Source organism: Barbus barbus (genome assembly GCF_936440315.1).
Source record: "Barbus barbus genome assembly, chromosome: 19".
In the NCBI taxonomy this organism is placed as follows: Eukaryota; Metazoa; Chordata; class Actinopteri; order Cypriniformes; family Cyprinidae; genus Barbus; species Barbus barbus.
The window spans coordinates 17,061,640-17,077,367 of record NC_136747.1 but is presented as its reverse complement, the minus strand read 5'-3'; the positions used below and the strand labels follow the sequence as shown (position 1 = coordinate 17,077,367).

The following is a 15,728-nucleotide window of genomic DNA, read 5'->3' as shown; positions in this document are numbered from 1 at the left end:
AACTCCCGCACACCAGTAAAGGTGAAAGCCTGGTAAAATGCGGATGTCTTTAAGTCTTTTCCTTTCTAGGGTGGGACAAAATCCTCTGACTTACTCCACCCCTCACCATGCACTACCGTGCATATGTATTGTGCTCTTACTTTTACAAATTGCAATAAAGTAACCAATAATCATTATAGCCTCATAAAGTATGTAGTGTATTGCTCTTGGGATGTCTTGACACAATGCTTGCAAAACAAATTGTCCTTTGGTCTCACTTAAAAATTAATTTGTAACTAAATTATATTAACCTGTTTATTTTGATGAAATGTTGATATATCCATCAATTAAAATGGGTGACCTTTACAGTCTGAAAAGGGGATTGCTTTAATGTATATAACATAGTTTTTTTTTTAAATATTATTTTGAATAATTCACTGAGGAAGGCCGAAATGTTTGATCCATTTGTGCTTTTTGTATAATAACAAATTGAGTGTGGATCCTGCTTTTTTTTAATTCGAATTTTTGGTATTTTAAATTGAAAACAAATAACAGTAACACTGTAAGAGTGTTGACATTTTACAGTTAATTTAACCACAGCTGCTGAAATTCAAAAGGTGAATATTAAATGTGTATATATGCAGATTTGTACACGTTTTCAATGGTTTCATTACAATTTAATCTGTTGTTCACTATACAAAATCATTGTACAAATATTGACTATTTAAGATCTACAATTTACGTAATACGCATTGTGTAAATGAAAATAATGAAAGAATATACTAATTACTTCTCTTTGAGTTCACATCCTTAATTTAATAGCTAAAAAACATAAGGGTTCTCACATAACCTAAGGAAAAAAACTAAAGTATTTTTAAAAAATATATAATGTACACTATAAAATCTAAATGTATATATATATATATATATATATATAGTGTAAATACAAAATATTTAATATCATATATTATTTATGGAAAAAGAAGAGGAGAAATGCTTGTGTATTTGATGTTAGGAAAAATCCTGTGATAAAAACAACACATTAACTTTTAATATGAGTTTAAGATGGCTCTCGTTTTTTACACGTGCACAGCAGCTTGATGTGATCTTTAGAGACACGTTATTCTACAGAAATAGAGAGTTTTAAATCATGAACAATTAATAAATAATTTATCTTCTGTACCATCTGTACCACCAGACATACAAAAAACTCAGCAGTGTGATCATGAACTGGGTGCGCCTTTGTCCTATGAGTAACAATCCACCATCTGCATGTCTGTCTGCTGGCTATGGAAAGAGGAAGAGCAGGGTGAGCTGGGATATGGAGTGCGCTCGTGGAACTCCAAGGAGAAAATTTGTTCGTGTTTTGCCGGTTATGCAAATAGATCAACTGTAACAAACCCTGCTGTAAAAGCCCTATTCGGTTGTTGTAACTCTTGTAGGTGAGCGGTGACGCCGACGATGGTTGGGAGGAGTTTCACAACTGAAATTCAAAGGGTTGAGTTGTTCATTGCCAACCGAGTGCTGTGTTATCTTAACGGGGCTGAGACGTTCGGCGGGAAGGACTCGGCCGAACGCGAACAGGTTTCGCCTGGGCTGGCTTTCGCCTTCAAGCTGAATAGTTTTGGGTGGGGTTTCACCGACATCAGGAATGTACCGCGGATGCGTTCGCTGAACAGGGGGTGAAAATAGCCGACTTTTTCGGAACGGAAAAAGTTTCTTTACCGGCGACTGCAAGTAACTCCAAACGTAAAGGTAAGAACACCCCAGTAGTCTCAACTTTCAAAAAGACGAGTCACATTGATGAACGTTGAGTGCAGAAACTTGCGTAGAAACTCTCGAGCTTGAGTTGAAAGCTATTTTTATTCTTAAACGTTGTTTGCACGGAACGGTGTACACTCTAACGTTACATACTATAGCAGCCCGTTTGAGAGACTTTTGTAGTAAACATTAAAACAATTGAGAATTATATAACTTGTTTGAACAATCGTTTTGAAGATGATGGAGTGAAGCTTTGACAGCTGTGTGAAAATTCTGGCAGGTTTTTTTTTCATAAACTTTCTTAAATCTATGAATTATACGTGTTTTATTAGAGTTTATTCTACTATTGATCTTTGAAATGTGATGGTTCAGTGTCTTGTGTGCACAGAATTGTTCCTTTGTTATCAAGTAGGACTTTGGTTAGGGATTGGTTCAGGATGTCCTCTCAGTGCCATCATGGTCTTAGAACATTGCACAACTCTAAATATTAAATTATCTATCCATGTAAATCCAAGTACTTGCACTGACTTTTTTTGTGGGTGAGGCCCATGTGAACCACACCGTGAACAGACATGTGCATTCTGTCATATTTCATAATTTCCTACATACAGTTGAGCTTGAGTTATGATAAGACAGTTTAATTTTGCACTTGTTGAAACACGAAGCTCTTTTTTAGGGAAATTATTAAGAGGGTGTTGTTAGTAATTGTTCAGTGGCAGAAAAGGGAGTTTGGGTAAATCTAGCAAGATATCCATGTAGACTTGAGATAAAAAAAAAAAATCTAAAACCTGTTGGTTGGTCTTTAGATCGCTAAACGTTATTCAGTGTCCCAACAGTGCTGGATATGAATTTATAAAAATTTGATGTGTTATTATGTACTGCATGTCAGGAATAAGGCAGCACCAATATTATGGTTGACACCAGTAAACCTGTAATTATTTCCATACTATGGCCAATAAGTGAAAAATAGTAAAAAAAAAAAAAAAAGATGTGTTTATGGGCTTTTTATGGACAGGGCAGTGTAAAGTAGACAGGAAAGCTTTTTTTTTTTGGTCGAAGACAGAAGGAAGCGTGATCAGCATTGGACCACGAGCCAGGATTCAAACTCGGGTCACAGTGAGTGCAGTTGCACTGTATGTCTGCCTCTAATCGAGTGGCTATTGGCGCAGAAATAATCAGTCATTTTACAAGTTAAAATTCAAATTCAAATTGAATTCAGGCATAATAACATTATTATATTCAATATGAAAAATAGATATATTGAGATTTGCAAAGATTACATTTAACAGCGTTATTAAATTTTTAGTATTTCCAAAGTATTAATATAAGTGAGGATTAGGTGATGGCAAAGTTAATCTTAAGGTAGAAATGTAGGAAATAATTATGCACAGTTAAATATATAGGCCCTACAACATTGGCCGATACCAATAAATAGAAAAAAACAAACAAAAAAAAAAACCGTTAATGTCAGCAAATAACCAACATGACATAAAACATTAAGTCAGTGTCCAAATATAAATGTTCATATAAATTCAGTATTTCTGAATTATCCTTTATTCTGCCTGTGAATATCACAAAAATTGCCGCAGCTGTAAATGTAATAGAAATTCACAATGAGCCAAATATTCTTCAAAGAGTCGGGTTCATTTAAAAAAATATTTGGTCATGCAAAAATTTATTTTTGTTTGCTGAAAATGACTAAGACTATTGCAAAAAGTAAGCTACCGAAACACTGACTACCTGTTAAATGTCAGTCTCACTGCCTATTGTTACAGTTATCTCAGGAATGTAAAGCATTTTCTGCCTAGGTAATTTCTCAATATGTTCTTGTTCTTCTAATAAAAAAGAATGTAATGTACATGAATTATGTCTGTGCAGTAAAATTGATTTATATGACTATTGGCACTTGCAGTGTAGACGCACAGGTATAAAGTTTCTCTGTCCTGGGTTACTGTAATTTCATAACATGTCTCTTTTTTTTTTTTTTCACACATCAAATCAATACAAATAAGCTTAAAATTATCGGTCAATCATTGTAGTAATAGAGTTGAATAAAAATTAAAGGCTTAAATAAAATTAAGTCTTAATAAACGGAGACATTAATAGTGAAGCAGTACATTGTTTGGTAATCCACTGCAACATGATTTACTGGTCTGGGTGTCAACTCTCATAAAGAAACATGCTGATGGCGCAGGTTTCAGATTAGATGAGACAATTGATAATAATCAAGGCTAGTCATGAGCAGACGCAAAGGTGTATATATATATATATATATGTATATATATACACACATACACATACATAAACATAAACATAAACATATATACAATTCCATTACATTTCTGTTAGCGAATGTTTAAGAATCTCTTGTGCATGTAGGAGTTGTGCATGTTATGAATCAGCCGCAGCATGTCTTAGTTAATTTACGACCTGCTCAAAGTCTGATTCTAATGTGCATAGTTAACTCAGTGAGTCTCTTTCAAAAGTTTATCAGCAAAACACTCCCTTCTTTGATTCAGTCACATGTTTTAGTTTTTCCCTTTCGGTTGATGTCTTTTCGCTTTCCCTCTTGCCCACTATGAGTCATTCGCCAACAGGCTGACTGTTTCCATGGTGATGTCTAAAATACAAACAAATGTACACAAGAGCCCACAACCTACAAAAACCTTCATACTGGGGCCTAACCTTGCTTAGGGGAAGATCACAGAACAGCTAGGAATTTCATATGTACACAATGAGTCAAGCAGCTAGTTTTTCAGCAGGTTGATCTATTCTAGCATGCAGTAGTATGTTTTTTGGGGTCATAATAACATTTCATAATACACTTGTTGACTCACTGGTGATTTAACATCTGTGTTAAGCAACATGTAATATGCAAGTTTAAAACACTGGCTTGGCATGCAGAATTTGTGCTTCCTGGATATTTTGTATGGTAAATGATCAAATAAAAAAGTCCAAAACACAGTGTGCCATTTTATTTAATTTTTTTTATTGTATCCTGGTATTAAAAGTCTTTCTTGTTTTTTTTTTGTTTTTTTTGTTCTTACATAAATTACAATAATGTTCTTACATAATCAATGGAGAAAAATGTAATATCTAAATTTGGAAACACTTTAGTATAGGGACCAATTCTCACTATTAATAAGTTAATTATTAGCATGGCTATTTTTAACATACTGGCTGTTTATTAGTACTTATAAAGCACATATTCTGCATGACAATATTCTACATCCCTAATCCTACCCAACACCTAAACTTAACAACTACCTTACTAACTATAAACAGCAAATAAAATCTTAAAATAAAATCTGACCCCCAATTTTAGTTTACATATGCTGTTTAGATTATTTCATATGTTTATTTACTGAAATATTTTGTTTTTCAGGTTGTTTTCCTTGCCCCACCATGGCCCACCGCTCACAAAGTTCATCATTGGGCGACAACCCCCTGGATCCCAATTACTTGTGTCCGCATTACCGAGAAGAGTATCGCATGGCTATTGATGCCCTGGTGGAGGAGGATGTTGAGGGCTATTACAACTTTTTACAAAGTGCTAATGTAGTTGACTTTTTATCAAGGTCAGAGATTGAGCATATTAAAAGCAATCTGCACTCACCACAGAGTGCTGGAAATGTACCAGAACTGCCATATCGAGAAACAGATGAGGATGGGTCCTCTGACACCTACTGGCCAATGCATTCTGACTTGGATGCACCCGGACTAGAACTTGGCTGGCCTCTGCAGCAACATAGTTTTGTGGGGCCCACAGAGGTCACAATGTTGGTAAACCCTGCCGACCCTGAGGTGCCCAGCATTAAGGAGCAGGCCCGGCGACTCATCAAAAATGCTCATCAGGTAAGTGCTTTCAAATTTGTAAATGATGTCAGGCTGGAATCAAGAATATGAAAGGTCCACTCAGTAATCATTTACATAAGTAAAAATATTTTAGATATGTTTAACATGATGTACACTTACATGCAATTAAGATATGACCTGCCAAGTAACCCCCGTTATTGCTCATGGAATAAACAAATAGGGCATTTATGCAATGGCTTCAATAAATGAAAGCGTGAGTGAGGGTACTGTACATCAATACTGATTGTGATAGTACAAAGTCCAATACAACTGTGATATTGGTCACTGCAAAATAAACAAATTACTGATAATTTTGTGCCATAATTGCATGTTATGTAAAATCTTTACTGCTAATTTAATGTTTATTTCCTCTTTCTCACAGGTAATTGCAGTGGTGATGGATATTTTCACAGATGTTGATATATTCTCTGATCTTTTGGATGCTGCAGCACGTCACGTGCCTGTCTACATTCTGCTGGATGAACAAAATGCCCATCATTTTGTTAACATGGTGGCAAGCTGTAAAGTTAATCTGGATATGATCCATGTAAGGTCAATTTATCTCAACTAGCCTAAATTAGTATTTTAAGAAAATGTTGGCTTAATGGTGACTTCACTGATTACAGATGATGCGGGTACGGACAGTGGCAGGCATTACCTATTTCTGCCGCACAGGAAAATCATTTAAAGGTCAAGTGATGGACCGTTTTCTTCTGACAGACTGCAGAGCAGTGATCAGTGGAAACTATAGGTGAGCTCCGTGGCAGATAAGAATTCAACTCTAATAATTCAACTCTAATGCATGCCCACTTGTATGTGATGTACAGATGACACCTGAACATATTTGTTTTTCTTTCTACAGCTTTATGTGGTCTTTTGAGAAGATCCACCGCTGCATTGCCCATTTGTTCCTTGGAGAACTAGTTGCCACATTTGATGAGGAGTTTCGTATCTTGTTTGCTCAGTCTCAGCCTCTTGTTATTGAAAATGCCCTTGTACCCATGCCACAAGACAATACAAGTAGTTACCTTGGCAATCAGTTTGGCTTAAAAAGGACTCAGTCACTAAGGAATCCCAGAGGATATCTTCGTCAGCCTGAACTTACTGGTTACCCATTTGGGGATCGTCTTGAATCCGCACTACCTTTTCGAAGGGAGGACCCATTTCGCCATACACTTGAATCAGGTGCAGGTCCTTTGCAGGTCACAAAATATGCAACACAGCAGTTCAGGATGCAACAGTCATTCTTGGATCCAGGACGCTCAATGTTAGCCTCCAGGCAGCTGGAAATGAATGCCTTTAAGAGGCATAGCTATGCTGAGGGCACCCGCGAGACCTACGCCTCCTCCCGGCAGTATATGAAACAGCGTGTAATGAACAACTTGGAGGAGATGGAATCGCATTACCAGCGAGAACAACATTACTATCATAGCGAGGGCATGGGACCGGATTCTGAGCGCGGGCACCATGACCGCCTTAACTATGGCATGTACCAGACAGATCAACACTCTGATTCTGCATATCCTCCTGAACTTGAAGCACCAGGAAATCTGAATGTTTTGTCCACTGACGACCTCAAAAGTGAATCAGAAAAACATTACAACTCAGGAGGGGGACGCTATGGTCCACAAACCCACAAGAGGCCTGCTGCGGGCCACCCATATGCATGTCAGAGTTCGCCAACTCAGCCACATCCTCCTGACCACAAGCAGTTGTTCTCCACTGGAGAGCAGGTACGGCAGTCCCAGGACCCCAGTGTAAAGCTGGGATTGCGGAGCTGGAGAATCAACTCTTATCTCAGCACTTGTGAAGATGCAGGAGAGGAGGGCCTGCATCAGCCAATGGGTCCAGATGCCTTCGATGAGCCACATCAACAACCTGACAGCAGACTTTATGGCTCAGAGGGACCAGGCCTTCATTTAAGAGAGCGTTCAAACATCACAACTAAGCCAAACCTTGATTTGCGGCCACGCTATGGTAAACCCATCATACAAAATAGGAATCAAGTGAAAGACATTAGCTCTGACCTGGGTCCCACAAGTACGGACACATTAAAGCCAGCCATTTCAGCTTCATCACTAGCATCTTCAACAGACAATGAAAAGGAGCCAGAACCGAGGGAACAAAGGGAACCAAGGGAAATCAGCATTACCAAGCATGAGTCTTTCCGATCTCGAATTAACCCAATGCTGCAAAGAAGCTCAAGACTAAGGTCTTCTTTAATCTTCAGCTCCTCAAAGCTGGAGCAACACAGCTCCTTGCAAGCTACATCTGGTGGGGAGTTACAAGAGCAGAAAGATGAGAGTGAGCCTGTTCGATACTCATCTATTGTGGCAGAGATTCTGGAGAAGAGGAGGTCACTGTCAAGAGAGCCGTTTGACTGGAATAAGCATAAAAAAGCAGAAGAAAAAGAGGTTAAAAATGCATCAACAGGAGATCTGACTATGATCACAGATGCCAAAGAGGAACCTATCAAAGAAAAAGAGAAACCTGAACCTGAGGTTGAACCTGAACCTGAGGACAATAAAGTTACACAGCCAACAGAGCCTTCAAGATCTCAGCAAATAACTTCTTCCCTAAACATGAATGATCCAGCAAGCAGACTTCAGTACTTCAAAGATTTGCAAGAAAAGAGAAAGAGTTCAAAATTAGAGTTAGATTTGGGCACTAAAAGTCGAGAAACAGCCATGAAAAAGCCAGACCTCACTGATACAGTTCCAAATGTGCTTGTTACTTCAGTGGAGTCCTCTGTAAAGACACAACAGTCAACGATTACGCTAACAGATCCTGTACCACAGCGCTTGGTGATTGCAACAAAACCATCTGAAGTCTGTGTGGACAGGCCGCTCACGAACAGCAAAACTCTGACGGAGAGCACACCTGATGTAGCAAAGAAAGAGCCAGCTAAGGAACCAACAAAGTCACTTCGGACTTTCCCATCACCCAAGTTCTTAAAACCATTCAAAGCCTCTCAATCTTCTCATCGTCGTATCTCATGCGGCGACGAGACTCTTACGGACGCAACAGATGCTGAAAAGAGTGAGCTTAAGAAGTCTCGCAGCCTCAGCTCATCGGGCATCACCCATGCAGAATCTAAAGAAAGCCTGAGCTCCCTAAACCTTGGGAACTCTGATGGCAAAGATACAAAGGCCCTTGATTTCCTGAAGAAACAAACACAGAGATTAAAGAGTTTCCTTGGGCCAAAGGGAGAAAAGAAGCACTCAGGAGTTTCCAACTCTCAAGAGGACAAGTCAATGAAAACAGTCCCTGAAATGCAAGAGGAGACTTCAGACAAAGAGAGACCATCTGAATCCATATCATCTTCAACCATAGTAGAGAACAACAAACCCAATGTTAAACCAAATCCATCACGCTATCAGTCCTCTACCTCAAATGTGATATTTAGCAGCAACCTCAGGGATGATACCAAGGTGATCCTAGAGCAAATATCTGCAAATAGCCAGAAAAATAGACAGCAGACTGAAGAGTCTGGGAAAGTTGAGGGGGGCAAGGAAGAAGAGGTTTCCAATTCATCATTCCAGTTTCAAAACCGGAACCGGTTCAGCCGAACTCCAGTCAACCCACAGGAGAGGGACAATCTGCTGAAGAGAATCGAGAGCATGCGCAAAGAAAAGAAAGTCTACAGTCGTTTTGAGGTACTTTATCGTAACCGAGAAGAGTGCTGCTGGGACCAGGAAAATGTAGAGAAGGCAGAGCAAAGTCTGATTAGATCAGTCACATGAGATCCTTGTACAATATTTGTAGTGAATGTATATTTTATTTCTGCTTATATCTTATATATGAAGTACATAATTTCTGAGCACAGCGCTTAAAGGTGCAATAGGTTATTGTCTTCAGAAACATTTTTTGTTATGCTGGTTGAAAGTCTCTTTAAATCCTGATAGCAATCATTAAAGGATTAGTTCACTTTTAAAAAAAACTTTTGCTGATAATTTACTCACCCCCATGTCATCCAAGATGTCCATGTCTTTCTTTCTTCAGTCGAAAAGAAATTAAGGTTTTTGATGAAAACATTTCTCCATAAAATGGACTTCATTGGGACCCAAACGGTTCAAGGTTCAAATGACAGTTTCAGTGCAGCTTCAAAGGGCTTTAAACGATACCAGACGATGAATAAGGGTCTTATCTAGCGACACGATCGGTCATTTCAAAAATAAATAAAAAAGTTTAAGTTTTATAAGCACAAATGCTCGCCTTGCTCTGTTCTGTGATGCGCGTTCGCGACGTCACGTAATACGCAATGATGTTGAAAAGGTCAAGGTTGACTTAGGCGGAAGTACCGAGTCAGTAGGCTTTTTAATATTAAAACACCCAGGATACGCACAAATGGGAATTTTAAACGATAAACTGACACAAAGACATTTGAATATGTGTATATGGTCCTCCTTCTGCACATTTGTAAACACTGACTCGGTACTTCCGCCTAAGTGAACCGTGACCTTTTCAACGTCATTGCGTATTACGTGACGTCGCGAACGCGCATCACAGAACAGAGCAAGGCGAGCATTTGTGCTTATAAAACTTAAACTTTTTTATTTATTTTTGAAATGACCGATCGTTTCGCTAGATAAGACCCTTATTCATCGTCTGGTATCGTGTAAAGCCCTTTGAAGCTGCACTGAAACTGTCATTTGGACCTTGAACCGTTTGGGTCCCAATGAAGTCCATTTTATGGAGAAATGTTTTCATCAAAAACCTTAATTTCTTTTCGACTGAAGAAAGAAAGACATGGACATCTTGGATGACATGGGGGTGAGTAAATTATCAGCAAAAGTTTTTTTAAAAGTGAACTAATCCTTTAAGTTAAGTGGTTTAAATGTATTTATATATTCTGTGGAAGGTGTAGGACCAAGAAATGTTCGTCCAATCAAAACGCGTTTTAATTGGCTTTCCAACCTGCCTGTCAACATTCCTCTGCGCACCGTGTTCGCGCAAACAGGATATGTCATCAGCGTGTTCATGTACAGTACGCTGTGCAGACAGAGCTAGAATGGCAGACAAACATCAATAACCCAATATTTCTTCCTGGTATTCTAATACTTTTACTAACTGTGCTATAAAGTTTTCTCACCGGCGAATGACACATGATGTAGCCCAGCGCGGTTCCCAATTCCAGTCCTTGCGCCCCCCGCTCTGCATATATTGTGTATATCTCTTAGTTAACACCCGATTCAAATAACTAGCTCGTTAGAAGTGAGCCATGTGCATGATCTGTGTTCCAGTTGACATACTCCCTACTCCCTTGAAGATTACTTCACTTTGGAACATTCATTACTAGAGAGGTGTGAAGTGTGACATAATATACCTCTGTAAATAAATACTATTTAAATTAATGTCTTGCACACTTTAATGCCCTTTGTATGAAACATGTACGCTCGCTTTGAACTGGAATCATGGCGGAATATCGGGTGATTCCACTTCACAGGGCACTTACGGTTGAATAGAACAAACGTGGCACTTGATAAGAGATACATATGAAATGTGCAGAGCATGGGGCATGAGGACCGGAATTGGGAACAGCTGATGTAGGCTGACGTTCGCTTTCAATGCTATCAGGCTAAAGTTAGCATTTTCCAAGATCTCCTACTGCACCTAGTAGCATTAATTTCAAAGAATATTTATTAACAGATTATATTTTTCCTTTAACATGTTTATTTATTATTTGACTTTATGTTCTTTTGTGGTATGCCTAGAATGTAAGAATCTACTTTTTTTCAACAGTAAATTTCAGCAATAATTCAGTGTTATATGCCATGAAATCTAAATATGAGTTTGTTTGCAGCGTCCAATCTATTTGTTTTAATTTATGATAGAAATAAATTAAACAGACTATCACAGAATCTCCTGTACTATTTGTGGGCTGATGGCTGAAAGATTAGTAGGATGTTTCACTCACATATCTGTCACTCTGCTTCAACAGATGGGGAATAACCTGGGATAAAACATGGATGAAGGGGCCAATATTCCTCACAGAGAACTGTAGAGAAAACCTGAAAACATTCTAAAAAAAAAGTACCAAACATCCCCAATACTCCTGTGAACAGACACAGAGAAGCAAGCAAGTCGCTTCAGATAAAAGTGTCTGCTAAATGACTAGTAATCTACAGAACATGGTCCATGGATCTCATATAAACAGACCACAAAAATAGCACAACCTCAAATATGAGGATTCTTGCTGAAGCAGGAATATTCCTCGCTCTGTGCCAATCTGAGCCCACAGATGATTCATTTTGCCCTTATAAGGTATCAGGGCATACCTCTTAACAGTAATCACACACCATCCTTAGAAACAAGTCAGGCCAAAGGAGGGATCGAACTTCAAGAGGCTTTTCTCAGCTTTTTCTTTTTCTACTGGACCTTATAAGTTCTATAAGATTTATATGTACAAGTGTGCATGCACAATTTCCAACTTCCAAAGGAAATTAACGTGTCTGGGCAGAAGCTGAGCTATGCTACTCTGAAGGCACCATAACACACCCTCTTTAAAGTACACCACACAAATGCCCCAGGACATGTCATGCTGAAATTATGCTTTGGTGGTGACTGTGCCAATGGATCACAGGCATAAAGGAAGCCAGAGATGGTTGGTAGACAACGCTACTTTTGAAGGCAAAGAACAGAGAAACTGTGGAACCTGAAACTGTTAAGAGATGACTGGAAAGTATGAAAGAGATGAAAAAATGAAAGGAGGCCTGTTCATTCATCTTTCTTCTATCAACAGTGTGCAATCAAGAAAGTGGACTGAAAGCTGAGAAAGTGATGTGAGGGGTAGAGTTGAATTAATTGTATTTCACCAGCAATTAGAACTTGCAGTACAATGGTTTCAGACATACTATACCTGTACATTCCTGCATGGACTGTGTTGTCAGGAGAAACTGTAAAATATTAGGTTGATAAAGATATTCTCAGGACTGGGCTTCAGCCTATATTTCGTCAATGCAAAATTAAATTAAGACAGAACGGTATTACTGAACACCAAAGATTTCCCAGAGTGCCCTCTGGATGTTTCATAGGACTGATTTATGGAAACTGATCTAATGAGGAATATCTGATCTAGAAGTATGATGCAATTGAATTTTGGTAAGAGTGTCATCAGTACATTTTTTTGTTTATAAATGCAAATCCTGGGAAATTTAGACTTGTTTACAAACTTTTTTATTGTGTCTTATAAATTCTAAATAAATGGTATAAGAAACTTTCATATTCTAGGTACGGAATGGTTTGATTTTGGTTTATAACAGTATTTGTTCACAAGCATTTGTTGACAATACAGTTGGTAACGAGTTCAAATTAGAACAATGGAACAGAAGGGAAAAGAATATAAGCTGCTTCTTTGTAAAATTCATATTTGTTGGAAGGTATTAGATACTCAGCTTAAGTTTGAAAAATCAGTTTGAGGTATTCATGGTGCTTTTTCGCAAGTGTCCATGTGCATCTCTGCATTCTGGGTGTGGCTTAACCCGTCCAGAAGCTTGGTCAACTGCTCCAGCTTCTGTTGTTCTGTTGGGATGGACACACAAACACAAAGGAAAGAATCTAATTATTCTAAGGATGGTCTCTTGTTTAAGGGTGTCAGTCCAATGTTAAGAGTTCAGTTCTAGGTCCGCAGACACTTGGGTATGAGGTTACATTCCTGTGCGATCCCATCATTGCAAGTACTCTAGCTTTAGGATGTTTTTAAAAATGGCTAAATCCAGAATATCTTGGTACTCTTAATATGTCTGCCATAACTTTATTCAGCAGAGTAGTCTGCTAATATGCTATTCTGAATTCAGTGACTGCCTTGTTAACTGGCCAAATGAGTCATTTTGGAAAAATGACTAGACTAATTTGACTTCTACGTCTGAATGAAACCAGCACGGATCAAATGTCCCACTAAGCACACAACTACACACTGGTTGTACTGGAGAGGACCATAAAAAATAAGCAATGGAACAAAATTAAAAATAAAACGTACCAGCCTTCAACAGCTGCTCAGCGGTGTACTCTGCAGACTGTATTTCTGCTGGAAGTCTTTGTGGAGTCTGGAAAAAGAAAAAGAAATCGGAACATAAAAGCCATCATCAAATACTATTGTTCTATAAATAAAGCACTTTCCATTTTACAATTACAAATAAAGAAAGAACAGTTGCTTTTAGTTTAATATCCATTCTCACAGGCCACTTACAAAGACAGTGGACAGGTTTTTATGCTGCTCCATTAATTGTTGAAGCTGACTCTCAAACTTCATCCTAAAATTAAATGAGATTATTTAAAATAAATTAGAATTTCAAAAGCAGTCTCTCTTAATAATAAAATACGCTCTTATATTTTATAATTGTCATTTATTCCTAATACCATCAGTAATGGCTTGTGCTGAACTAGTGGGTTTTGGCATTTCAGTTTGAATGTGGGCACTACAATCTATTTTTGATATGTAAACATTTCTCTTCACTGTTAAAAACAGTAAGTCATACCGAATCTTTCTGTGCTTTAGTTTGGTGTCCTGAATCTGAAAGCAGTACTGCTTTACTACTTCCTCTCTCTGATGGTTCTGCTCAAGCTGCCTAAAGAGTTACAAGTTAGATTGTAAATCAAATTAAATGGTGCCTTCTAGTACGTCTCACAAACATTTCTGTGTTATAATTAAGTAAAAAATGACAAACTGCTGCTCTCAACGTCATCCTATTTTAATATGATTTGTGTAAGGTGTCGAGTGAACACACACCCTTTACAAGACTCATTGACCTGAGGGCAAAGCTCAATGTTTAGGTGACTCATGTTGTGATTCACACGTGAGCAGCTCCCATTTGAAGTGTCTAAATACCCATGAGTGTTTTAGATACCCAAGTATGCTTACCTTTGTGCCTCTTGCTGGAGGTCCTCACATTTAAGCTGCAGAGATCTGTTTAACTCTTTATGACAAGAGTATTTGTGTTAACTCTGTAAATATATTTGATAAAGCTTATGTAATTTATGGGCTCCTTGTTTGGTTTTAGATTACAGTACCTTCCTTTTCATTCAGCGTTCCCTCCAGCTGTAGTGCTTCAGCAGTTACTGCAACAAAAAAGTACACTGTTCTTTACTGTTTTTCCCTCATTTAAATGAATTGTACTGTGTGAATTACTCATTTACCATTTGAGTGTAAAATGAGTAATTACATACATGCATCTTCCTCCTCCTTCCTAGCACATCTGAGGAGCATCGTTTCCTTCACTTCATCTTCAAACTGTTTTTTGGCTGAAATATATATATATATATATATATATATGGGTGTTAATTTTTGCTTTATAAAATGTGTTGATTTAACTTCTGACTGACTGATTTACAGTCTTGAGAAGCTTAATTGACCTTGTTGCAGCTTCCTGAGTTTGAGTAACAGCTCCGCTGGTTTCGGTTCTGCCCGCCTGCCTACAAACAGACCAAATGTTTTTGTAAGAAATACAAAGACATTAAATCCCATTGAGTGGACAGAGAAAAAAATATCTGTTTTATGGGTTAGGCCCTCACCATGTAATGGGGTAAAATGTGAGAAGTTACAAACTCGTCGGTTTTGTAGGATTATTTTCAAATTAATGATACTTGTATTATTTAAAATCAGTTGTAATTTAAAATTGTGAAAATTGTGTAATTTAACATGTTAACTAGTTAATGAGTCATCGTTAATGAGTCATCTCATACCTGGGCTCTCTGGAGTCTTTATAATATCTTCGATGCTGAATGATGACTCTGTACAAAACAATATTTAGCAAGCTGCAGTACTCGAAAATCAAACTCAACCTGCTTAGCTGACTAGCCAACACCTCTAACTTACATAAAACCAAACAAAACAACAACCCACCAAGTATCACACTCATTCCGACGCCAGGTGATAAATAGTAAAATGATATATAGAGAGAGAGAGAGAGAGAGAATATACTGAGGAGAATCTGAACTGAGGGGGGGTTGTTGTTGTCGTAAAAAAAAACGTTTTATTTAAAATGCCTTTGTAATACAAATTATTATGCGATAAATGAAGTTTTGATTCATTGAAAAAATAAATAAACATTGATTTAGTAACAATTACATAATTCACTCCACTCTAGTCGCATTCTCCACGTCACCTCCGTTTGGTTGTAAACTGGTCATTTGGC

General features: G+C 37.9%; 2 protein-coding genes across 5 annotated transcripts; one reads left to right on the top strand and one right to left on the bottom strand.

The window, feature by feature from the left end:
* Positions 1-1,325: 1,325 nt before the first annotated feature.
* On the top strand, positions 1,326-12,827 carry LOC306884802 (protein FAM83H-like). The gene is made up of 6 exons (XM_079440998.1): positions 1,326-1,734; positions 5,126-5,595; positions 5,978-6,142; positions 6,222-6,346; positions 6,458-9,251; positions 11,537-12,827. Exons 2-6 carry the CDS (start codon positions 5,146-5,148, stop codon positions 11,555-11,557), a joined length of 3,555 nt encoding a protein of 1,184 aa, XP_079297124.1. The 5' UTR covers positions 1,326-1,734; positions 5,126-5,145; the 3' UTR covers positions 11,558-12,827.
* Positions 12,752-15,728, bottom strand: LOC306884803 (synaptonemal complex central element protein 1-like). 4 transcript variants are annotated; one of them, XM_079440999.1, is made up of 10 exons: positions 15,437-15,712; positions 15,277-15,324; positions 14,947-15,006; positions 14,761-14,835; positions 14,605-14,652; positions 14,456-14,510; positions 14,073-14,162; positions 13,784-13,847; positions 13,574-13,640; positions 12,752-13,116 (listed from the first exon to the last, which is right to left on the bottom strand). In XM_079440999.1, exons 1-10 carry the CDS (start codon positions 15,450-15,452, stop codon positions 13,019-13,021), a joined length of 621 nt encoding a protein of 206 aa, XP_079297125.1. In that variant the 5' UTR covers positions 15,453-15,712; the 3' UTR covers positions 12,752-13,018. The 4 variants fall into 4 exon arrangements, with proteins under 4 accessions (XP_079297125.1, XP_079297126.1, XP_079297128.1 ...); XM_079441002.1 differs by having other exon boundaries at positions 12,762-13,116; positions 15,662-15,728; XM_079441001.1 differs by having other exon boundaries at positions 12,762-13,116; positions 15,410-15,444.